Source organism: Rhinoderma darwinii, chromosome 8, assembly GCF_050947455.1.
Source record: "Rhinoderma darwinii isolate aRhiDar2 chromosome 8, aRhiDar2.hap1, whole genome shotgun sequence".
Classification (NCBI taxonomy): Eukaryota; Metazoa; Chordata; class Amphibia; order Anura; family Rhinodermatidae; genus Rhinoderma; species Rhinoderma darwinii.
Window position 1 is genome coordinate 81,097,425 of NC_134694.1, and position 25,119 is coordinate 81,122,543.

At 39.7% G+C, this 25,119-nt stretch overlaps 1 protein-coding gene across 3 annotated transcripts in view; it reads right to left on the bottom strand.

The window, feature by feature from the left end:
* COL4A6 (collagen type IV alpha 6 chain) overlaps positions 1-25,119 on the bottom strand; it is a 247,557-nt gene that overhangs the window by 154,949 nt on the left and 67,489 nt on the right. For all 3 annotated transcript variants that reach the window (XM_075835804.1, XM_075835802.1, XM_075835803.1), the window contains one exon: positions 16,455-16,538. In XM_075835804.1, coding sequence (XP_075691919.1) covers positions 16,455-16,538 — 84 coding nt within the window. The remainder of the gene's footprint in view (positions 1-16,454; positions 16,539-25,119) is intronic.

The following is a 25,119-nucleotide window of genomic DNA, read 5'->3' on the forward strand; positions in this document are numbered from 1 at the left end:
GGTCATAGACGATTTTTCCACTGACACCAAGGTTTTGTGGGCATCCTGGGGGATTTATTTCACGGTCTCTGCCCTCATATATATTGAAGCCGCATGTGTAACCGGTCATACTCTCACATATTTTATATAAGTTGACCTCACAGAAATATGCATGGTCTTTCTCCTGTTGTTGCCTGGACATGTTAGCTAATGCCTGTCCTGAAAAATCAGTATTTAAGGGAAAATCAAACACCATGTGGATCAAAAATATGCTCTGAGGTATTTTAAGAGTGCAAAAAAAATCTGTCATGCTTTACTTGCCTAGAGCTTCAAGATTCCTGAAGCAAATTGAAGTGTATTCCTTTAACAGGCAGGGTGTTCTGTCCCCAAAGTCAATATCATTTCGCTGAAAAATAATCCTTTACTCATATATGGTAGGAATGTAACCTATTTCCTTGAAAAACATTAAAATCGCAGAAAATACAATTTCTTGTCTTTGAGTATGTTCATTTCTGATAAGAAGCTATACTTATGAATAAGAGGTAATACTGATAGAGAACCAGAACTGTCTGAAGAGGCTTTTTGCATTTTGAGATATCTGACTTTTGTCTCATTGCATGGACTTCTCCCGAGTATTGGCGCTCACAATGACTCAATGGTTAGCACTGTTGCCTTGCAGCGCTTGGGTTCGAATGTTTTCCCTGTATTTTCATGGGTTTCCTCCCACACACCAAACACATACTAAAAAGTAAATAAACTTTAGTGCTGTAGAATATGTGTTAGGCTAAGTTCACATCTCGTTTTTACTGTACGTCAGACGTGCACATTTTGACATGAGAAAACAGTGTCAAAATGTGTACCCCAGCGTGTACATTGATTTCTATGATCAGAACGGATGCCTTAGTGGTGTAGTTTGTGCATAAGTTTTGTGTGCTTACGTTCTATAGTTTTTTTCATATCCTGAAAAGCGGAGTCTACTACTATTTTCAGTACTTTTCCAAAACATATACCACACGTATACGTTTTTATTTGTATTGAAGTCAATGGCGACGTATGGGCCTACGTTTGCATATACGTAAACCGTATATGTTTTTGGCACCATATATGGGAAATCTTGACTTTACAAAGTTTGATTTAGCTCAAGAACAAAAAAAGTATACGTTTTTAGAAGAACGGACACAAACGTATAAAAACGTATAAGACGTATACTACAAAAAACGTAAGCGTATGTTACAAATGCATACGTCTGTGGAACTTTAAAAATTTATACGCCGTCATATACCACAAATGTGTGCACAAAACGAGATGTGAACTTAGCCTTATATAGGCAACGGGAAATAAATACTAAATCCATAAAAGGAATTAATTCCGTTTTTCCCTGGGCTATGGCTTCCACTCCATGAATCTGAGAAATAAACTCCTGTATGAAATGAGAGGAATAGGGTGGTACAGTATAGCCCTATAGACTACTTATGCCGCATGCACACAACCGTTGTGCCACTCGGGCCGTTTTTGACGGCATCCGAGTGGCACCCGATAGTCTTCACGGACCCATTCACTTTAGCGGGTGAATCGGGTCCCTGAAAAATGGTCCGAGTCTCCGATCCGAGGAGAGATAGAACATGTCCTATCTTTGCTCGGATCAATGACGGGACTCGGACGGCACACTCGGTCATGTGCATGAGGCGTTATCAAAGTTTCCATTTTTAACAGCCGTTTTGTCTTCTAGTGATCAACAAACGTGCTCCGCACAACTTGGAACTTCTACGGCATATACTATAACGACTGCATAATACAAATCAAGGTAAACTACTGTATATAATATCCTCTACAATATTTATGAATGTCAGTTATCGATGTAAAATAAATGTAAACTGTGAGTTTAGTGGTTCAAGAAAATTAGTTTTTTATTTAAATACCACAAAGTTAGTTAACAAGATAAGACTTGTAACGATACCCTAAAGAGATAATAGTAGCTTGAGAAAATAAATTTGTGTGTAGATGCAGGTTATGTCTTGACACAGTCATGCAAAACACTAGGTGTAAATCACAATGAACAAATTTCATTGAAACACATTGTTTACACAACGTCTATTCTTGCAGGAAATTATCTTGTAATCTTAACAGTTTTATATCCGAGACATTGATTTGAAAAGAACAAAGAAGATTTTTCATTTTCAAAATACAAAATGTACATCAGAATATTCAGGGGAGTAACTAGGAAAGACTGGGCCCCATAGCAAACTTTTGACTGGGGCCCCCCCCCCTCCCCTGGGTGTCACACAACCCCCCTTGTAGATAGTGCCTTTTTTACAGCCCCCTCCTGTAGATATCTACAAAGGGATTAAACAAAAGAAGTCTCACAGGACACAACAATATAGGGTGGGATATAAAATCTTAACCACCTACAATTTTTCTGATACCCCCTGAAGAAGCGATACTCGAAACGCGCGTTGGGGCACCACTTTACTCACTGGGTCATACCACTACACCACTGATTATGGGTAAGCATTGGACTATGACTGTTTCAAGCTGTAATTAAAAACCAGGACACTCTCTATGTCTATTTGACAGGAATTGTGATTACCTACATCTTACTCTCACTTTCCTTTTGCCTTTCTGTCCTACTTATGTTTACTCACATGAGTTTGTTCTTAAGAGTGATCCCATTATACCATACATTACTTGTATTGAACTTCTATTTATTCATGCATTACCTGTATCTAATTTTTATCAAAATATACTTTCATTTATGATAACGTCATACAGCCCCCCCTGTAGAGAACGCCATACGGCCCCCCTGTAGAGAGCGCCATACGGCCCCCCTGTAGAGAACGCCATACAGCCCCCCCTGTAGAGAACGCCATACAGCCCCCCCTGTAGAGAACACCATACAGCCCCCCCCTGTAGGGAACGCCACACAGCCCCCCCTGTAGAGAACGCCATACAGCCCCCATGTATGGAACGCCATACAGCCCCCCTGTAGAGAACGCCATACAGCCCCCCCTGTAGAGAACGCCATAGAGCCCCCCCTGTAGTGAATGCCATACAGCTCCCCCCCTGTAGTGAACGCCATACAGTGTCCCCCCTCCCAAAAAAGTCTGACCTACAGTGTATCCTACTAAAAGACATGTATCCCCTATCCACAGGATAGGGAATACATGTGTGATCGCTGGCAGCGATAGGGAGAACGAAAGTCCCCCGAAGTTCTCCATGACTAACCTCTGACTTCCGGCGTCTGCGCAGCTCAATAAAAATGAAAGGAGCGCTGGTCACGCATGCACACAAGCGCGACCGGCGCTCCATTCATTTCTACCGAGCTGCCGACACAGACCCCGGAAGTCCGAGGTTTGTGATGGAGAACTTCAAGGGACTTTCAGTCCCCCGTTCTCCCTATCGCTGCCAGCGATCAAACATGTATCCCCTATCATGTGGATAGGGGATACATGTCTTTTGTTTAATGGCAGAGCGGGGAGATAACTCCCTGCTCTGCCATAGTGTTAAGTGGCGTCGCGCTGTAGCAGCCATAGCGGCTGGCGACACGGGCCCCCTCATGCCGCGGGCCCCGTAGCAGCTGCTACGGCTACTATAGTTGTAGTTACGCCACTGAGAATATTATAGGTTTACAGAGAAATCCCAAGAAATATATATTCAACCAAAAATTTATCAAATGCTGAACTTGTATCTAGGACATCCACTATAGTCTTACTATCATTGGTCATTAAAAGACAAAACGGCCGTTGTATTATGGAAACTACGATAATAAGACCTTTATAAAACGCGTAAGACTTTATCTGTAATATTTTCAAGCTTTGTCAAGCTATATGAATCAAGGAATGATGGTAAAGTGGCAGCACTATTTAAATCGGACAGAGAATGAAGTCATCCTATCAGTCTGCCTAGTTTGGGTGTAGTCATGTAGAATTATTTTACAAGGCACATGACTAAAGCAGATATTTGTAGTGCCGATTCCAATCCTACAAAGAGTGATGATTGGATTTTAATCTTCAAATCCACCATATAAAGAGGAAGATTTCCAGCATACAATGCCATATTGAGATATTTTTTCACTGAGTTTGGTAAACTTTTCTGATAGCTTCTGAAATAGCAAATCATATTATATTCTTATTAAAACTGCTCCTTTTAGCAGTGGGAATCTACATATAATTAACATTACCTTGTTAATCTATCAGCAGACTAGACTACAGACTGCCATTTATGACAATATATAGTCTGTAAATGGGACACAAATAAAAAGGCTGATGCACACTTACCAACATTCAAATTCACAAAATCAAAACATTTTAAGCCCAACCCCCCGCCCATTTTCCATTCAAATTTGCATAAATTACACCCGTTTTGTGGTCCAGTTTGCGGAATTGTCCCACCAAACGCAGGAGTGTTGGGTAGTATGCTGATGTACCATCAATAGGCCTGAAAAATAAATATTAGGTATATATAAATATATATATGTATAAAAAAAATTACAGGGGTTTTTCCCTTTGAACCATTCATATTTGTTAGAAATAAGATAATAAGCTGATCACAAAAAGTCCCCCTACTGGAACCCCCAGCGATCAGATGTAATCTGTGGGGAAACCTCTTAATAAGTGTTCAATTTCCCTGCAGCACCTCTACAGGAGAAATGAAGCATTAATAAGTGCTAAAGATAAGTGAATTTTCAAAAATTTTATTCGGTTAGAATATATTTTTCCGTAAATCGCAAGTGCTTTGATTGCCCTGTTTGACTCTCTGTTGTCATCCTAAAATCAATCAGAGACTCAAATTGGGGCACTTGCAATTCCACCCCTAAAATAAAACAAATAACATACTCACCTTCCTATGGTCTTTCATGGTGACTCATCCCTGCCGACCTCCTGAGATGACGCTGTTTTGTCCCATGCGACCACTGCAGCCAATCACATGCTGCAGCAGTCACATGGGACAAAACAATGTAATCTCACGAGGCCGGCAGGGACTCCCAGGAGAGGTTGAGAATGTTTGTTTTTTTAAAATCTCCTTTTCTTTCCTATTTTTCTGTAATCTGTTAGCGCCGGATGCTGAAATTTTGCAGATTTGTGCGCTGCAAACACCAAAAGTTTTGAATTTCGGTGAATCCAAAACTTTTGGGAAGTTCGGACCTAATTCAATTCGTGCTGAATCGGTTCGCTCATCTCTACTTAGTGCCCATTCAAGTCAGTGGCTGTGTAATGCAGGACAGGATAGATCTTCCAGAGCGAGAGATGTTTTTTGTAACTACTCTCCACTCTGGCCAAAAGATGCTTCGTTAAATGTTTAAACACAGACCTTTTCACAGAATTGCTGCAGGAAACAGTAAAAAGTAAAATTATGAAATAAAAAGTAAAACCTGACAATTTTGCGTGGTGGTCGAGAGTACTTTCCATGTACATGACATGCAAGAGGGGTGGGTATTATCTGAAAAGACAGACTTTGTGTTTGTGACCCCTTTAACATTATTATTATCTAAAGAATCAGGAAAGCTAGGTGTTGGCCAGACAATGAATGAATTGGACAGTAATAACCCTTCCATTCGGCCTGGTATAACACAGCCTTATGCATAGCATTTTAGCATTTCTGCCAGCCACAAAAATCTCAATCACTTTAATTTAGTTTTATTTTGGTGTATTTGCCTGTCAACAGAGGCAGTTAAGATAAAGAGAAGAAAACTAGAGATCAGAGAAAGGGTACACCTTTATAATCACTGAATTCTTCAGGAAAGTGTTGTTGATATCAAGAGCCCAGGCATTGAACTAACCTTATAAGTCATTACACTACATGCAGAACATCCAGGTGTTATAAGACAAATAAGGTAACATGTTATAACCTCAAAGAAGATTATAACCCAAACAACCTGCAAGCGTCTAATACAAATTAGAAGATGCTGATCTGTTATCTCAGTCAACTGGAGGGATTCCCCAACTCTCACCATTGTCATAATTCCTGATATAGTGATAAAGTTATCAGACCTCAGACTATACACTCCTGTTTACAGCAGCCAATGTCAAGTCCAAACTACAGGCTGTGCATGGACAACCCCTGTCATTGTGTCCTATTTGGCCATATGGAACATAGGTGGGTTTTCATGACGTATATGTTAAACAGATGCCATAATAGGCTATGGGTGACGAATGCCACTGTTAAGATATTCGTTACAGACATTTGTCACCCATAGGGTATTATGGCATCCGTTTAACATATACATCATGAAAGTCTTATGGTGTATACGCTAAAAGGATGCCTGTGACAAATGCCATACAGTGGCATACGTCACCCATAGGCTCCTACGTTAAAAAAAAAGTATACCGTGCAATATATTTTTTTTTGCAGGATTTTGTTGTAGGCGAATAGAATAGTCTATGATGCTATTCTATTCTTTTTTTGTTTTGCGGTATACCATTGTATACCGGCCCAACGGAGGCCAAAAGTTTTGGTATCTGTATGGCTAATGTTACCCTATGGACACATTTAGCATTTATGACAGGAGCTTTCCTGGTGTCTACTCTAAAAGTAGAGATAAAAACGTGATGTAAATGGGACCTTAATTATCTATCATCCAAAAAACACATGATCAGAACTTGACATAAACAATATTTACAACAGTGTTAAATGTTCACATGAAAAAACATTCCTACAATTACAGATGTCTTGTAGTGTAGGCCCTTTCAACAAAAAGAATCCCAACAGTGAAAAATATTGTAACATGGGTGGGATCAGGGGCAAAGTGTCCTGTATATGGCTGGCTGTAGTATCCCTTAAAATCTCCCTTTAGGCAATCCCAAATAGAGACTTAAGGTACTATTAGATGGCCCGATATGGGCCATGAACACGAGCGCTGATCAATGAGACAGCTCGGTGATTGGCGCTCGCTTGCTCCTTATGATTGCTTATGCATGGGGACGAGCGCTTGGTTCTCTGATCGTTCGTCCTCCATACATTTATATCATGTTGGCAGCACATCTCCCTGTTCACACAGGGAGATGTGCTGCCGACAAGGATCATTTTTAATGCTGCATAACAGAGCAGATCAGCTCGTTCATTGGCCCGTGTAATAGGGCCCTCACTCTTAAACCTTAATCTATTACTAAACCCATTTTCAAAGGTCAAGCTGCATTTTACCAATGCTTAGGCATACTAAACACTGTTTTTTTTGTGTGCTTTATTTATGAAAATAAGCAAAAAAAACTACTACAGATAAAATACAGCGCTGCACCCCCCCCCCCCACCCTATACACACTTATAAAGAAGAACCAAAAACTTAAAACTACACAAAAACGTGACCGAATTGCTGTCTGTGAATCCAGCCTTAGAAGATTGATCATTTATGTCTCGCACGTTCTCCTTTACCTTTAAAAACTCAATTTGAGCTATTTTATGTCTTTTTTTAATTAGTCTTTGAAAATATATTTACAATTCAGTGACTGTAATATCTCTTTTCTTATCACTAGCTCAATCAGGTCTAGATGTTTTGTAACTAGAATGAATATCCAGAACCACTTAACTTTTTGTTGTTTAAATACTGTTTTAACCTATGCGGTGAACTGTTCTTGCAGGAGACCACCCAGTAGGTTGAAACATTTCCTTTGTTAACATTTAAAGAGCACAATTGAAGAATACACTTGGCAAAGCTGCTTGTACTTAAAGAGGCTCTGTCACCAGATTTTGCAACCCCTATCTGCTATTGCAGCAGATAGGCGCTGCAATGTAGATTACAGTAACGTTTTTATTTTTAAAAAACTAGCATTTTTGGCCAAGTTATGACCATTTTTGTATTTATGCAAATGAGGCTTGCAAAAGTACAACTGGGCGTGTTGAAAAGTAAAAGTACAACTGGGCGTGTATTATGTGCGTACATCGGGGCGTGTTTACTACTTTTACGAGCTGGGCGTTGTGTATAGAAGTATCATCCACTTCTCTTCAGAACGCCCAGCTTCTGGCAGTGCAGATCTGTGACGTCATTCACAGGTCCTGCATCGTGTCGGCCACATCGGCACCAGAGGCTACAGTTGATTCTGCAGCAGCATCAGCGTTTGCAGGTAAGTCGATGTAGCTACTTACCTGCAAACGCTGATGCTGCTGCAGAATCAACTGTAGCCTCTGGTGCCGACACGATGCAGGACCTGTGAGTGACGTCACAGATCTGCACTGCCAGAAGCTGGGCGTTCTGAAGAGAAGTGGATGATACTTCTCGTCAGAACGCCCAGCTAGTAAAATAAGTAAAAACGCCCCGATGTACGCACATAATACACGCCCAGTTGGACTTTTACTTTTAAACACACCCACTTGGACTTTTGCAAGCCTCATTTGCATAAATACAAAAATGGTCATAACTTGGCCAAAAATGCTCGTTTTTTAAAAATAAAAACGTTACTGTAATCTACATTGCAGCGCCTATCTGCTGCAATAGCAGATAGGGGTTGCAAAATCTGGTGACAGAGCCTCTTTAAATGTATCTACAACTATGGATCCTCTGTCACAGGTATCAGGACTAGTTACAATGTCCAATATGGAAAATATGAAATAACCAAACTGTAGTAGGGACGGGACATTTATAGTCACTGTATTATCTTCAATGTTTGTGATTATACAATTAAAGTGATAGTCTTCAGCATCATTCTTGAATCAGATGTCTTCCATCACTTGACTTGTATATTCTTCTTGTTAAGCAGATATGGATTGTGCTGGCCTGGGATACAAAAATGGGAGACCTACAATCTACTATAGAGAGCCCAATAAACCCTCCTTGTAGTAAAAAAATGCATGACTGTTTAAAATATCAAGAAAGCGCAATAACTACCTTAAAAGAAAAAAATATATACAAAGTATAGATAATAAAAAAAAGCAAAATGAAACTATACAGATAAGCACAGCAAGTAATTATTCAGACGAGAACTGGAAATTTTGATCAGAAAAAAAATGTATGATTTTCCATTCGAGTTGAATCAGTATTCTGTCCAAGTTCATTCAGTTTGTCAGTTTTTTTTATCCATATGGCATCATCCGTTTTTCATGTCTGTTCCTGCTTTCTTCTTAGCGTCTCCTAGGAACCCATCTGTTAAAAACGGACCGCACTCGGATGGCCTCCGCGTGCTGACCGATTTTTTTCCACTAAGCCATTAACTTGAATGGGCAAGTCTAGCATAAAAAATATATCAAAGTAGTCCATGCTGCGATTTTCTCTGCACGGTCCAACAGTCCTTGTGCTGTCCATTCTACACTTGGACAGCACACGGACATGAACAATGCACGTCTGAATAGGGCCTAGTAATCACTAATTGCTCATCAAAGAATTACTCATCAGGTGGAAAAATCAACACAGGAGTAGGTACAGGCAGGTCAAATTTAAAAAGGGTTCTCTAGTTCTTTTCTAAGTGATGCTTAGCATTTTATTTTTTTTCTAGCGCCAACATACTTTACAGTTCTGTACAGAGATTGGCTTTACTCACATCCAATGCCTGTCTCTTAAGACCCTTTTACATGGGCCAAAGATCTGGCAAACAAGCGTTCATATGAACGCTCGTTCCCGATCATTGTTAAAGGGCCAGACGAGCGCCTTTTGATGAGCTATCAAGCACTGTAAAAGAACCCTAATGGAGCTCACAATCTAATTTCCCTATCTCAAACACTCACTATCAGGGCTCAAGCACATGGCCATATACCGGTTCTGTTTTGTATATAATAGGGCTGCCATAAAAAGAACATGGGGCCTTTATTGTACCTCCATATGCCTCTGATTCATATGGAGTAATATTAAGTTATTTTGTCAGATTCTTATGGAAAAATTGTGGTATGTTCCATTGGAAGCTGTAAGTATAAGGTTATTTTACACTAGAAGCAATTCTTCTAAGGTGAGAATATTTTTTTATTTTATGTCCAATTGGGGTTGTGGAAATGGATGGCGCACGGCCACAGTCTTAATAAATCTCTTGTATCTGCCCCATAGTCTCCTCTTTTCCATACATGTTCAGTAACGCTGGTTAAAACGCAAAATTTATGGTTGCTGCAGTTGTGGCCACTGCAAAGGGATTTCATAAAATGTCGCCTTGAGTTGCGTAGTCTACAAAGCAACATGTACATGCTCTTTAGATTATGTGAGAAAAATACCTAGACAGTGGCGAAAAAGGTACCGAAACATGTGGAGAACATTATACACAAAAGGAACACCTCGGTGGCACCGGATGTCCATCAAGAACATAGGGGAGACTAAAACTATCTAAGGTTTACAGCATTGGAACTTATTCACCCATCGCCAAGAGGGAGAGACATAGACAGGCTGTTATTAGAAAAACAAAGTCGGTGGATCTTTAAATTGAGATCAACAGTACCCGATGGCCTGAGTGAGCAACTGTATTATGGCTGCTTCATTTAGACACCACCACACATTCACTTATGTTTGCCACTTTATAAAATTAAGAGAAATGCGGATATATTTTGATATGTTGATTATTAAATTCTAATTCTTAAATACAGGCAAGCCGACCCAATAAACAACAGGACCATCGAAACCTAAAATGTGGTGCCTCTGTTTAAAAAAGGGGATCATAAAACCATATATGTCATATACCATTTTTAATAATCAAAATATGCTTGAGAATGTCATACAAACCCTGATAGTGCGGCTGCGGTGGTGGTCACGAAATAGCCGATAGCGATCAATCACATCAGGTAAATGAATATAAGTGACGTAAATTTGACATAAGATATACATTTTGCGCTAGCTGCAATACTGGGGCTTGCACAGTCCTCATGAAATCAGTACTGTCAGGCAAGCGAACATGGGTGAAGTGTATTCATTATGGGACTATAGGATTTCTGCACTAGTGAGGGTGAAATATGATTTTGTTTAAATAATGGGCAGTGTTTTAACACAGCCAGTTAACCAATATGCATGTTGAGACTCACAGGCTAGCCGCAATCCCCCCACCCTTTTCTAAGGTGTTCCAGTTAAGAACATAGTGGAACTTGTTATTCCCCTTGCGAACCGCACTGCACTCTCTCCCAGTATGACAAAGTGGGGCTTTGGAAACCCTGGCTGAGATATCCCTGAGAAGAGACACATGACGTCCATCAGACACACCAACAAAACGTCAGTGTGGGGAGGTGGTCAGGAGCACCATACAGCTCATTTTAATAACTATTTATAAAAAGTTTTAATTTAAACAGTGTTGTTTTTAGTGCTAATTTATTTTGCACTGTTATCTAGTCCTCTGACTGTAACCAACAGTGTATACAATAAAAAAAATTCAAATGGTTGCTATGGCTATGTCCAGAGACAGGTAAACATAGTTTATATTTTAAAGTTACTTCTTTTCTAACTTTATGACTATGCAGCTTTATTTCTGAAAAGTTTTATATCTCCTTTAAAGGGCAGCTCCAACTTTGAGGAGCTAACCAGGTAAACAGTTGGGGATGAGGGAGGCAATGGTGCATTGTCAACAGTATTCGAATGAATCACCAGGAAAGCATGCCTCCCTATCTGACATATGATTCGAGGCTTGAAATCCAAAGACTGGGGATCAGTATATGCAATTGCTGAGTGACTAAAAAATGTTTTGTGCGCTTAAAAAAGCAATCTCTTAAGCTGCACTGGTATTCAGCCACATGTAGGGGCACATATATAATAAGTGTTGTTTTGGTGTAATTTTTAGGCTTCAGTTTTTGTAAATATGCTTTGTATTTTTTCATAAGGATCTCCAGCAGTGTATCTTTACCACTCATCATATTTATACAGAAAAGTACTAATACAACATGCCTGTGGTAGTGGCAGCACTGTAGAGATATTTACAGCAGCCTGTATTCTGTGAATCGACTGCTCAAAGAACTAATTCCTATTATAGTAATTCAAATGTCTCCAAACCTGAACTGTCACTATAAGGCTTCGTTCACATCTGCGTCAGGGCTCCGTTCTGGCGTTCCGTCACAACGGAACCCTGACTGAAACAAACGGAAACCGTAGGTTTCCGTTTGCATCCCCATTGATTTCAATGGTGACGGATCCGATGCAAATGGTTTCCGTTTGTCTCCGATGTGCAAGGGTTTCATCGTTTTGACGGAATCAATACCATAGTCGATTACAGTATTGCTATGGTTTCCGTTTGTGTCAGTCAAGGTTCCGCTCTGACGGAAAGTTTTGATGGAATGCCAACAGATTGGAGCCCTGACGCAGATGTGAACGAAGTTTAAGTGGAATCGTAAATTAAATTAAATTAAGGTATCTGTAATGTAAGATTGCCATTAGAATACATGGTGCTCTTTACTTTGTGGTCGAAGTTGACTCAACAGAGTGCTGCACGTCATGTTTAGCAGGGCTAGGACAGTGGGTAGATATACCGAAACAAATAAAGGGCTCATTTACACTGCCATGTTTACTTAAAATATAGATCTTTGCTAAAATTGGAATTGGTTGTCATTATATACACAAACTGCAAAGACAGAGTGTGAATGTACTTCCCAGGGCTGGCATTACATTGGTGGTAACTGTGTGGTAAGTTCTGTTGGCATGTAACCAAACATTGTCTAAGTATAGGAGCAATACAGTATGGTGCCCAAAGAACAGTACCATTCATTAGCCAAATAACAGTTTCATACTGATGCCACCATCATACACTGTAAAATTGCTATACTGTACAGTGCCAAACAATGCCTGCATACAACCATACAGTACTCAAATAACAGTTCCATGCATAAATGAATAAAAAAAGGATAAAGCCTTACACTCATTATCTACATTGCCACAGTTTTTCATATTACTTTGGATTAAAGGCTATGTAGACCTTTGAAAACTTTTTTTTTCATAAATAAAAATGTGTATCAGTGTGCTTGGTGCAACTTTCTAAGGCTTCTTTCACATCTGTGTTGGAGGCTCAGTTAGGGGCCTCCATCGCAGATCCGTCAGGGATTACCGGTAAAATCATGGACACTCCGAAGGAAAGCCGAAGGAACCTATTAAAGTCAATGGGTTCCGTCGACCACCGGTGGTGTCCTCTGATGGAGCAGAACAACGGAATGTCACAATGCAGAAGCCTAACTACATTTTATTAAAGACTGAAACCTGTGTCCATCAGGTTAGAGGCACTGACGGGTTCAGTATCAGCAGGTCCTGCGTGTCTTTGATGCGCAGGATCGAGCTGTTACCTATCACATCTGGATAATCCCAGTCCATATAACCTATTACTCTAGGCCAAAGTTATTGTGAGTAAGGCAGTTATTGAGGTTGATCTTCGTAACTCCCTCATCCTGTGCCAGAGGCCACAGAGAGGAACATTCGTAGCTCTGGTGCAGGAGATGAAGAACAGGAATCTCTATGGTCAGGCAGAACGAGTGTACTTTGTACTAAACTGCACCCTATCCAGTTGTCCTCCACTGGAGTTGGGCTCTCTCTGCATAAATATATAGGCAACCAGTTAAAAATCACTATCTATGTTGTTCTCTGTCCATTCTTCTCTAAATTGCCTGTTGTAAAGTAGTACCTGTGGCCTTGCAACTTCCACAACCATATAATAAGCTGAAAAGCGTGACCATACGTACTGGCCTGCAATGTGACTGTATGCATTGCTTTTATTATGAAACCAATAATTTCCCTCTTACACAATTACAATGGAGAATGAGGTTAATTGGTGGTTACAACTTTTCTTCTTTCTCTATCTATCTAAATGCAGACTTTTGTAACATGAAACAAATTCCTTTCATTTTTTTCTATGTAATGGTTAATCTTTGAGCTCAGACTAGTGTACAACCATTTACTATTTAGCAGATTAAGGGTGTTTTAACAGAGAGATTTTCCACTGGATATATTATAGCCCCAATGCTAAGATAGTACATAAATGTTTGAAGCATGAAGACATTTTTGTTTAATTTTCCAAGTCGAAGAAGTAGTATCCATATTATCTCTTCCAAAATCTGTTTCCCATGAGATAAAATTAGATCGGTCCTTTTAGATTAGCATCCAGTTTTGTAGCAAATGATTGTAGGGCAAAGTTAACCCCATAACAGCTGCCCATACATGTCATTAAATCTCCAAATACCTTTGGTATTTAGTGGTTAAATTTGCTTTTAGGAACTGAGAAAAACAAAATGTGCCTAAAAACGTAAGAAAAATGATGAAAACACAAACATGGGGAAGATAATATGGTCCTCAGATTTCCTAATATGCTTGATGAAGAGGCACTTTCTTCTCTCAGATTGACTGTGAAAACAGACCAAATCTTTGTGACATCCCAACAAAAGGGATGCCAACAGCTTTTAGTGTAATGTCAACACTTCTAAAGCCAGTTCAAACAGCCATGCCAAGGCTTGAGAGAGGAGTAGAAGACAGATATGCGAGCTCCTGATGTGTCCATGTTATGGTCAGCAGCTGTGAGTGACCTTTGATTTAAACTTAAGCTACCATTACCATTATTCTTCAGTCATAGAAAAATATTATCAGCTCACTTGATTCACATTAAGATGCCATGCCGCCTTCATTAATGTGATCTTTCATCAAAACTGGAGGAATTGGACACACAGCAGATGTTCTACATAACTTTTTACTCAGCAAACTTTTTCCTTTTTGTGTAGATGCCACTTAGAGCTTACCCCCCTAACATACCCTGACGCTGAAGAATAGGAAAGGCTCTTAAATAAAGGAACATGAACTCACTGACATCAAGTAGGTCATATAAATATTTTCTAGATTTACGTTCTCCGTTTTTGTGACTCTAACTTTTTTAGATTTAGTTTAGATGAATAAAGATTCAGTATCTTTCATTTACATTAATGCTCCATTAAGAATGCTTACAATAAGGATCAACATCTCCATAACAGATTTCATATAGACTGTACCTTAAAATATTAATCTCATACCCATATGCAGCAAAGTTGTTAAAAATTTCATATTAAAACTAGGCATCCAATAAGAGTGGGCACATCCTATAGGCATGACAGCCACATATAAGAGGAACACATCAATATATGAATTTATTCTGCTTTCCATATTTGTAGTAAGTAGAATTTTTACCCCTAACACAAAGCGATTTCCCCGTGTTCACTTCCCTTGTTGTGATACTGCGGGAGGTATAAAGCGTTACACGTCACCAACTGAAATCAATGGCCGTCCATGTAATGCATGGATGAGTTGGGTTTACGAGATGGAGAGCCGTTCCTTGTTGGTACTCTCCGCCCCATAGAGTGGGGTCAATAAGAGAGCATAACAGAAGCCACGACGCTATGCGTCTTACAAACGCTACCACCGGTGCCAGGTGGACCCCATTGATTTATAATAAGGTTTGTCGGGGGTTCATTGTGGTGTCCTTCGTTCAGATGGGAAATCTGACAGAATTAAGGACTGAGGCGCTGAACGAAGCCTCCGATGCAAAGATGAAAAAGGCAGACACAGCTTCTAAGGACAAATGGCAACTACCATTTAAGATTTGTTTTATTCTTTCCCTGAATCAGCACTGCATATAACAGTATGAACAAGACGGATGTGTCTTATTTATTTCAATCTTACTGCAATGTAGCTATGTAACTTTGTATAAGTGTAAAGGATCTGCCAGGCACAACTTCTGTGTATACGCCCATGGGTAATCAGTCTGCACCTGGTTCTATGTCTCTGAGACTGACTCCATCTTCCACCACTCAGGATGGCAGGCTTAGGAGTGGGAGAGCCTATCGCAGCCTGGCCAGACGGAGCTAGCTCCCGCCCTCTGTCTATTTATACCTGGCTTTCCTGTTCCTCCTTTGCTTGTGATTCTTCTCGTGTGGTTTCCTGGCCTTGCTGCAGCTCCTAGCTATTTGACCTTGCTTCATACTGACCCCGGCTTACTGACTACTCTCCTGCTCTGCGTTTGGTACCTCGTACATTCCTGGTCTGACTCGGCTCGTTCACCTCTCTTGTTGCTCACGGTGTTGCCGTGGGCAACTGCCCCATTTCCCTTTGCTTGTGTCCCCTTGTCTGTTTGTCTGTCGTGCACCTACTGAGCGTAGGGACCGTCGTCCAGTTGTACCCCGTCGCCTAGGGCGGGTCGTTGCAAGTAGGCAGGGACTGAGTGGTGGTTAGATTAGGGCTCACTGTCTGTTTCCCTACCCCCCTGTCATTACAATAAGAGTCAAAAGTTCTGGCATTATTTTCTGAGTAAATGAATATACCTGTAGGTTGGCAGTCATATTATACAAAACGCATAGCCTCTTATGGTGACATACTGCTCAGACAGCAGTGTTTAACAGTTCTAGTGGAAAACCTGCTGGACTTATGTCAGCTGCATGACAGCTACAAAGAGGGTGAAAGAGCCAATGTCTTACAGGCCCCCCGGTTAGGTCAGCGGACCACATGGTCCCACAGATGTTCTCCATCTCTTGCACAGATGCATAATGAAACTAGAGTCTTGTTTCTCCAGATGTACTTTGTAACGAAAAAAAAAAAGAAGAGATAAGAGTTAGCTGCAAATGTTTCCATCCGATGTGGAAGGAAAAAAACTTACTCGAGCTCCTTTCTCTGGAAAGCATTTGCAGCCCCCGCTGCAATCTCGTCCTGCACATGGCCCCTGATAGGTCTTCTTTCCTCCCTGTGAAAAGAAAACATAAATATGAGATCATTTATGGCTCCCACAAACCTTGCCTAAATAGATTACTAGTCACATTAATAACTGTTTCTCTTCATTCAGACATGGATGTCCTGAACTGTAATCACCTCTGACAAGTGTTTGGTAACATATGATATAAGAATACATAGAATGCAGCCTCCCAAGAAGAGATTTGTGGAATGTATACTTCTCCATAATGTATATATAAATGGATGACCTCTGGGTATAGCCCATCTGCTAAAATATCAGAATTCAGTTGATAAAACTTTTTTGTACAGCTGGATGAAGAGCAAATAGTGTCAAGCTGTAGTATATACTGCTTTCCTAGGCATAGTTTAAACAGGTGGCTTACGCACTGTGTATGAAATAAAATATATTGTGTGTACACAATCACCCAATAGGTAATTTGTATACAGCATATTAATGGTATAAGTAAGCCTAGCCTGAATGATAGGTTACAAATGTTACATCTCAAACATTATAAAAAAAATACACTCAACCACTAACACAGCCCAACGCAAAAGACATAAATCAACACTTTGTATAGAGACCTGGTAGGCCAAAGATATGAAAGAAAATACTGATGAGGTATAAGGAAAGAGGAGGCCTGTCTGTGCCTAATCCAGGCATTATTACAGGGTGGCACAGATAGCTCAGTTATTACAATTAGGATTAGCAGAATATAGGCCACTATGGGTGAAAGTGGAAAGTCTATCCGTTTAGAGAGGAGGCACTATTATGGAGAACCTGTGGAATGCAAGGTAATATTAAAAATATGCTCCCAACTTTATATCACTCACTAAAAGAGGCTAATATCTAATGTATCAGTAGCCACACTTTACAGGCCCTTTTACACCGGCTGATAATCGGCCGTTGCAGCGAGCGCTGATCAACGAGACATCGTTGATCGGCACTCGTTTGCTCCTGTCACACGGAGCTATGGATGGGGACGAGCAGTCATTACTCCGATCGCTCGTCCCCATACATTATTATCGTGTCGGCAGTGCGTCTTCCTGTTTACACACGGAGATGTGTTGCCGATGATAATATTTCACTTTTTAAAACTATACGACCAGCAGATGATCGAGCGTTTCCTCGGTCATCTGCTGATCATTCTCCTGTTTACACAGGGCAATTATCGGCAACGAGCGTTCTATCAACGCTCATCTGCCCGATAATCGCCCAGTGTAAAACCCCCTTAAGCCAGGACATTAAGCTAAATGAAATGGTGGAAGGGAATGATAGATATATGCCTGATAAAGAAAGATTTGGTTGTTTACAAATCGATGCTTGAATGTTTGAAAACATTTTTTGGAAATAATACTGGAGAAAAGGACTGATATAACTCTATAACCCAATGAAGGTGATAAAGTAAAATTGAGATACATGGTGAGTATGGAAGATGGGTTGGAGAAAGCTTTCCTGTAGACTGGTATCAGATTTGTAAAGAGCTTAGTAAAGGCAGTAGACTTGCTTAATGGAAACCTTGTAAAATTGCCACATAAAGCTTCCATCACTCCATTGAGATTAAACAAAATTTAAGGAGGAAATTAAAGAAGATGTTTTAAGGAGTATGGGGAAGAATTGGTGGTATAGGATTGTAAAAAAATATTTGGGCAAGTAATATGCCCTAAAATCCATGCTGTTTTTTTCCTTTTTGCAGCATGTGAATAAGGCTGGGAATACTTTTATTCGCTTTGATTTACTGCATTTTTGGTGTGGCTTTCCATGACAAAATGCATACTAAATCCCCAAGCATGTAGACTCAGCTGATAAAAGGTAATCATTAGTTTGGGTAACTTCACTTCAGACTGTGGGTTCCAATGAGCCCCTGGACACAGTTCTCCGCTTTAGCTAGCAAAGGGCAGTCCCAGAAGTCCCTTCTATTAGCTAGCATGCCCTAATACGCAATATCAGAAGGGGTAGTCTGAAGTAAATATATACACTAAAGATCACCCTGATGTTTGTATTTATTGTACAATTTAATTTTTTTATGGCTTTCCCTTTAATTTTTCTAAACTGCAATAATAGGCTGGAGTGTGACAAGCCTTATGGTATAGAAATTAATATTACCAAGAAAATCAAACTGCAGTGCTCTGACATAGCAAGAATGGAAGCTCCTTTGTCCTGTCACGTCTTGCTGGCTAGGCGCCTTTAGGCATGTACGGTTTCTAACTAGACCCAGGATGATGTATTGCATACATTCTTTAATTTTTTTTCCTTAAGGGAATAATATAGAGTTTACTATAAAAGAAATACTGTAGATAGTGTTTCAATATTTCTACTAGAGCAACACAAGATCTATATTATTCAGTAACACAAAACACTAGCAGGTCAGAGATACAAATACCCTAAAGGGGTTATCTTAGTACAGACATTGATGGTATATTGCTAGGATATGCCTTTAATGTCTGAGCACATTTTTTTTTTTAAATTAAAAGGCAGAACAATACTTTTTCAAATTGCATAAATTGCGCTCCGAAAATAGCCACCTAGTCAACTGCCTTCTCCCCATACCCCTTGTTCCACTGCTGACCATGGAGCCTCCAGTAGCCAAACAGAACGGACAAGAGACACAGTGGCACAGCACATTGCAATCTGAAGGGGTCACAAATGATGACATCAATGTCTACACTGAGAAAACCACTTTAAAATTAGATAGGTGGGCACCTTATTAATGTATAACTGTCTAGCTGCCAATGTGAAGTACTTTAGGGCCACCAAAAAGTGTCTGTTACAGGTCACATTGATCCCTACACACTTCTTCCTGACCAATGTGGCATGTGAGCATCAAATACGTCTAATTCGTTTATTCATTTGTACTGACAGTTATCGCTGCAAAAAAATATCCTGCCATTGTATCTTTAAGTGATATATCATGAAAACCCATGGTGACAATTGGTTCATTGTGAAGCCAAGGGCAGTTGTTACACCACACTAAAAAAAAAAATAAAATGTAAATGTAGATCTCATTACACAAACCTGGCTTCTAAAAAATGGGTTATTGAATTAAAATGATGAAGTAACATTTCCCCCTGCTGACGCCTGTCATAAGATCACTATGGGCAGCTGAGTGGATAAGACGGAAGCCCTGCTGTACATAAATCACACTGACTTCGGAGAAAAGAAATGCACCATTTAGTGGGTGAACATGCACCCACTTGCATAGAAGCACAAGAGTGTCTTATCTGAAAAATGCAAATGTGAAATATATTATTTGAATTGGAAATAAGGCATACGTGTCTATTCTCACACAAATACTACTGTGTGAAGCTACGATTTTATTTTATTTGGGCTTGGTCTATACTACTCACCAAATTTTAGCTGTTTATATGTATTTAGAATTTCTTCTCATCATTCTGCTTAGCTGTGATTTTGCACATTGGGGGAACATATATAAAAATTGTTGCAGGTAGCGTTATAGAGTAAAAATTTGTCAAATCCATGTATGGCTGTCGGTTTTTGGAGGTGTGGATTAAAGGTCGCACCAGAAACTGTATGCAATGTTTTCGACTCCACTGTCAGTCAATGACAGGTCATACTTTTGTTCCAACCTGGACCGGCCTTTGCGGCTGCAAAGGGCACCTCAGCAGCATCTGCTGAACGGGTACCATGGAAAGCATGGCACCCGAGTCTTGTGACAACCATAAATCTTAATATTAATTGTATAGCAGTAATATTTAGATATTGTATAGCACTTTTATCACATTACTTTATGTATAAAACTGTTGTTTGGTCACTGTATGTTGGTATTATTTGAGCATGTATGGTGGTAATTACTTAGCCATTACGTAGAATTGCTACTAAGGCAACGTACAGTACATCATTTTTGTAGTGCGTAGTGCAAAAATGTCACGTGTTGGTAGCTCTATAATGGAATGTTATTTAGGCAACAATATAAGTGTGTTATTTAGTCAAATTATGACACTGTAATTTGGGCACCATACTGTATGATGTATTAAACTGTATGGTATGGTGGCTATTTGTACACTGTACGACCGACCGTACACCATATGGTGGGGGTGCCTACAGAAGTTACCGAACAGGATACTATCTAATGTAAAACTGGCCCTTATTCCAATAGGGTAAAATATTGCATCTGAATCATATTTCTTTTTCTACGTTTGTGCAGCATTTCTTGTTTAGAGAGTGTACTCCGATATATATATATATATATATATATATATATATATATATAGTTGCACTAAATTCACATACATCTGTACACCTTTTTGTTATTCTTATTTGGTGCACAACCAGTAAAAATATCAAAAAGGCATTTGTGCTGAAAGAGAATGGATGAAAAGTTTACACTTCTTACAAATGTTGCACTCATTGTGTCCATATGAATAAGCAGGCAAACTTGTCATAAACGGCATGCTTTCAGCAAGTGATGAAGCAAGAACCATCTTGCATAGAAATGACAACAGTTCTTAAAGTTAAATTCTGAAATTCTTAACATAGAAAGGGAAAGTTGATGAGATGTGTATTCTGTAAATATGCACTGCTAAATATTTGCGCTGTAGTGAAATATTTGTATGTCAAGTCTGCAGAACAAACCAGGGATTAAACATATATATATATATATATATATAGGAATGCTATTGTATATATGTATATATCTATCATTTATTTCTTGTGTGTTTCAACATGATCGTTGTAGTATACTTTTTTTTTTTTTAATTGTGTTTCATCACCCCCAATTCTGTGGAATGTTTACCATCCGAAAGGATTAGCTGCCAGGTGTACCCTAAATTTGACATGATGATACAAAAATACATTTTCATTTACAGCTATGTGTACTTTGTTTTATTTACTTATAACCTATTTTATTTTTCTGTTTATTTTTCAAATATAACTCTATAAAACAATAATAACTTGGAATATTATGTCAAAAATATTGGCAGAATGTTTGCAACCAGTTTGCTGTTCCATCGGCCATTTCCAAAGGATATGCCATAAATGCAATGATAGGTGGCTCACTCCGTTCTTTCCGTAACTCCCATACATTCCAATGGAGAGACCTGTGCACAACCTCTCTATTAATATCGAAGGTAAAAACCAATTGAATTGGCAAATTGGTGTCACATGACCCTCATTCTCAAGATAGGTAAGGGTCCCTGAGGGTGGACCCACACCTATAAGGCATTTATGGCACATCCTGTAGATATGCCATAAATGTCTTAGACTGGAACATCCCAAAAGCTTTCTTTCAGATCCAATCACTAATATGCCAGGTATTGCTGTATGCCAACAACTTTTCCAGTTTCGGTCACAGTCAGATGTTCAAAAACATTATGTCAAAATTATTGTTATCATGGTTACTAACTGCACCAATGAACTAAAAGATTTGGACACAAAAAGCACCCCCACCCTGACAGCATTGTTCTGAATGACGATGCACTCCTGTAAAGGTGGAAAGCACCTACTTCATTTATCTTAAGGTAGAAGGAAAAACTGAAAAAAGTAAATATTTATAGTTTTAACTGGGGCCAAGTCAAAAATGTTTCCCTCCATAAACATTGAACTTTCACAGATGTTCAGAAAATTATCCAGGAACAAGCAGATCTGCGAAGCCAAGCCAACATGTCATCAAGAGGCTCTCAGTACAATATACAGCGCTCTCCCTACAAAGGGCAAACAACATGTTCAGTGGATGACTCAAAATCAAGACATCACATACGTAGATCTAAGTTCACTCAAGCCTGTAGCGTAATCATTCACATTCTCCATAAGTCCATGACCGAAGTAAGTTAAGACTCCATTGCAGTTGTTACAATTCATTGAAAAAGTCTCCGAAATCAACACAACCAGCAGGAGTTCCTAATGTATTAAAATGGACAAATATAGTTGAGAAAGAGGCTGATTTTTTGGCTGTTCTGCGGTCCGCTCAGTGTACTGGATACACCTGTATCTTTTTACTCTCACCAACATTTCCGATGTATGATATACAACATGTACAAGTGTTTTTCTATTCTAACTACAGCCATGAGTACAACTGTATAAACCTGTTTGTAAGACATTAAAATAGATTAATTAGCTATTATTATAGCTCTTTTACCACTTTCAACTTTTTAGTTTCTAGTTTGGACCTGGAACAATATATTTGTTACTTTCGAGAGTCACATGGTGTCCCTGTGGCTCCGTTATATTGAGCAGTAGGCACTCTAATGAGAATAGCTCCATGACACAGCATCCAATGGAAAATGCCACAATGATTTTCCTGTCAGATATATACAGAATCCGACAGAAAGAAACCCTCCATATGCCTTCATAGGTAATCAGTGACATATGGAGGCATGGTAGAGCCACATACAAGTCTATGGGTACTGTATTATGGCTCCATACAACTGAGAGGGTGTATGGATATTTAATATGTGAGACCTTACTCTTATAGTAAAAGATTACTGATTGTACATATGACTGTATAGATAAGATATAGAGAAGGCTATATTGGAATCTCCCTGAAAACTGATAACACTGTCATATTGCCAAACTAATATTCTGGTGATAAGAAGGAATTGTTAAGGTGGTGAGGTTCTTACTACACATAATTTTTTAATGAAATAACAGAACGTTGACTAATAAGCAGTGAATATAGATGTAACAGAGGGGCAGGACATCCTCATATTGGACAGACCTGGATCAGGGAAAGATGTTGTCCAAATGAGCATTAAAGGGGTTTCCTGGAGAGAGAACTCTCAGCACCCCCGCCGAAAAGCTGTTATGAAGTGGCTGCAGCGAATGCGTGAGCGCTGCTTCCCCTTCATTTCCTTTACTGCTCAACACTGTCAAGTGTCGACACTCCTGTAGTGACGATTCACAGTATTACAGCCTTCTACCATCAAGTAAATGGAAGAAGGCTGTAATACTGTGAACTGCTGCTACAAACATGCCGATGTTTGACAGTAATAAGGAGCGTGAGCGAAGCGGGGGAAGCAGCCTCACACGAGTGCCACGGGCCCTTCAAAACAGTTGTTCGGTGTAGGTGTCGAGAGTCAGACCCCCACCAATCAGATATTGATGGCCTATCCTGAGGATAGACAAAAATGGACAGAGGCAGCACTTCCAAAAGTAACAGCTTTTTACTCAACCGTGCGACGTTTCAGTCCAACAGGACCTTTCTCAAGCTTGAAAAAGGTCCTGTTGGACAGAAACGTCGCACGGGTGAATAAAAAGCTGTTACTTTTGGAAGTGCTGCCTCTGTCAATTTTTTGTCTGCTTGATATTGAGGACCGTGGACCAGGTCCAATTGAGGCGTGCACCCGGTTGCGGTCCAGTGCTGTGGAATTTCTTTGTGTTGTGATAGCCTAAGGATAGGCCATCAGTTTCTTCTCTTTGAACCAAATGTCTTTTATATCATCTGCTATGCAATTTCAATACAACCTGATTTTCTCTACAAGAAACAATTTCAGCCTGGGTTCAACTAGTTGTGAACATTCTTCCAAGGAATTACTAAGAACAACTATAGAAATGTCTTCCCTCTTGTAAGGCTATGTTCACATCTGCATCGGAGGCTCCATTAGGGGCCTCCATCGCAGAGTCGGCAGGGTTTACCGGATTTTACCAGAGGCAATAGCGCAGTATGCTGCGCTATTGTATCCAGTTTAATCATGAACACACCAACGGAAAGCTGACGGAATGACGAAACCTATTAAAGTCAATGGGTTCCGTCGGCAACCGGCGGTGTCCATTGTGCAAAGGAACCGTTGGTTCCGTTATTCCCTTGTTCTGCTGCTCTGACGGAGCAGAACAACGGAACAGCACAACGGAGGTGTGACAATAGCCAAAACATCTCCAGTTGTGAACAAAATGTTTACATAAATATTAAGGATATAAATCAACAGCTACTTTTATAAACTTTATTTTTACAAGCTTAGCACTTTCAATTTAGGCTCTGTTCACATCACGTTTGTTTTCTACTGTATGTCTCTGCATGAAATAGCGTAGTCTACTAAGCAATTCCATACACCAAAAAACAAGGCATGCCGATCCATACCAGCCCGGCGTCTGCCAAAAGGACACACTTTTGGCATATGGGTGATTGGGGGCTTATGGAAATGTTCAGCGTACAGGGGTGAGCTTTCATGGCCTATACACCAAATGTAGGGCTCTAACTAAATAGCACAGGCAGATACAGTTCAACTTGGTGAAAAAATAATACTGAAAAAAAAATCTTCAATTTGCTGTGATCAAGATGGACATAGTTGGTTCATTGGTTAGGATGAAACAATGTATACATCAAAACTTGTATAAATTGTGTTTTACTGCTAACAAATACAGAAAGTATGGATATTTATTGGAGCCAGATGACTATATCCTCTGTTGATTTTCTTTGCCCGTGAAGCATGTTTCATTACTAAAAATAATCTGAATAAAAAAAGCAAACCAGTTATGGTTCTTATTAAGTGTAATCAGAACATTTGTTCCATTTATCACATTCATTCTTACAAAATGCTACAGTACAGGCACAAGAAGGCAATACAGTCACCATATATAAATAGATCTCTTGTTCTTGGTCTGGATATGGTTAGATGGGAAGCATCAGTTTTTGAAGGACTGC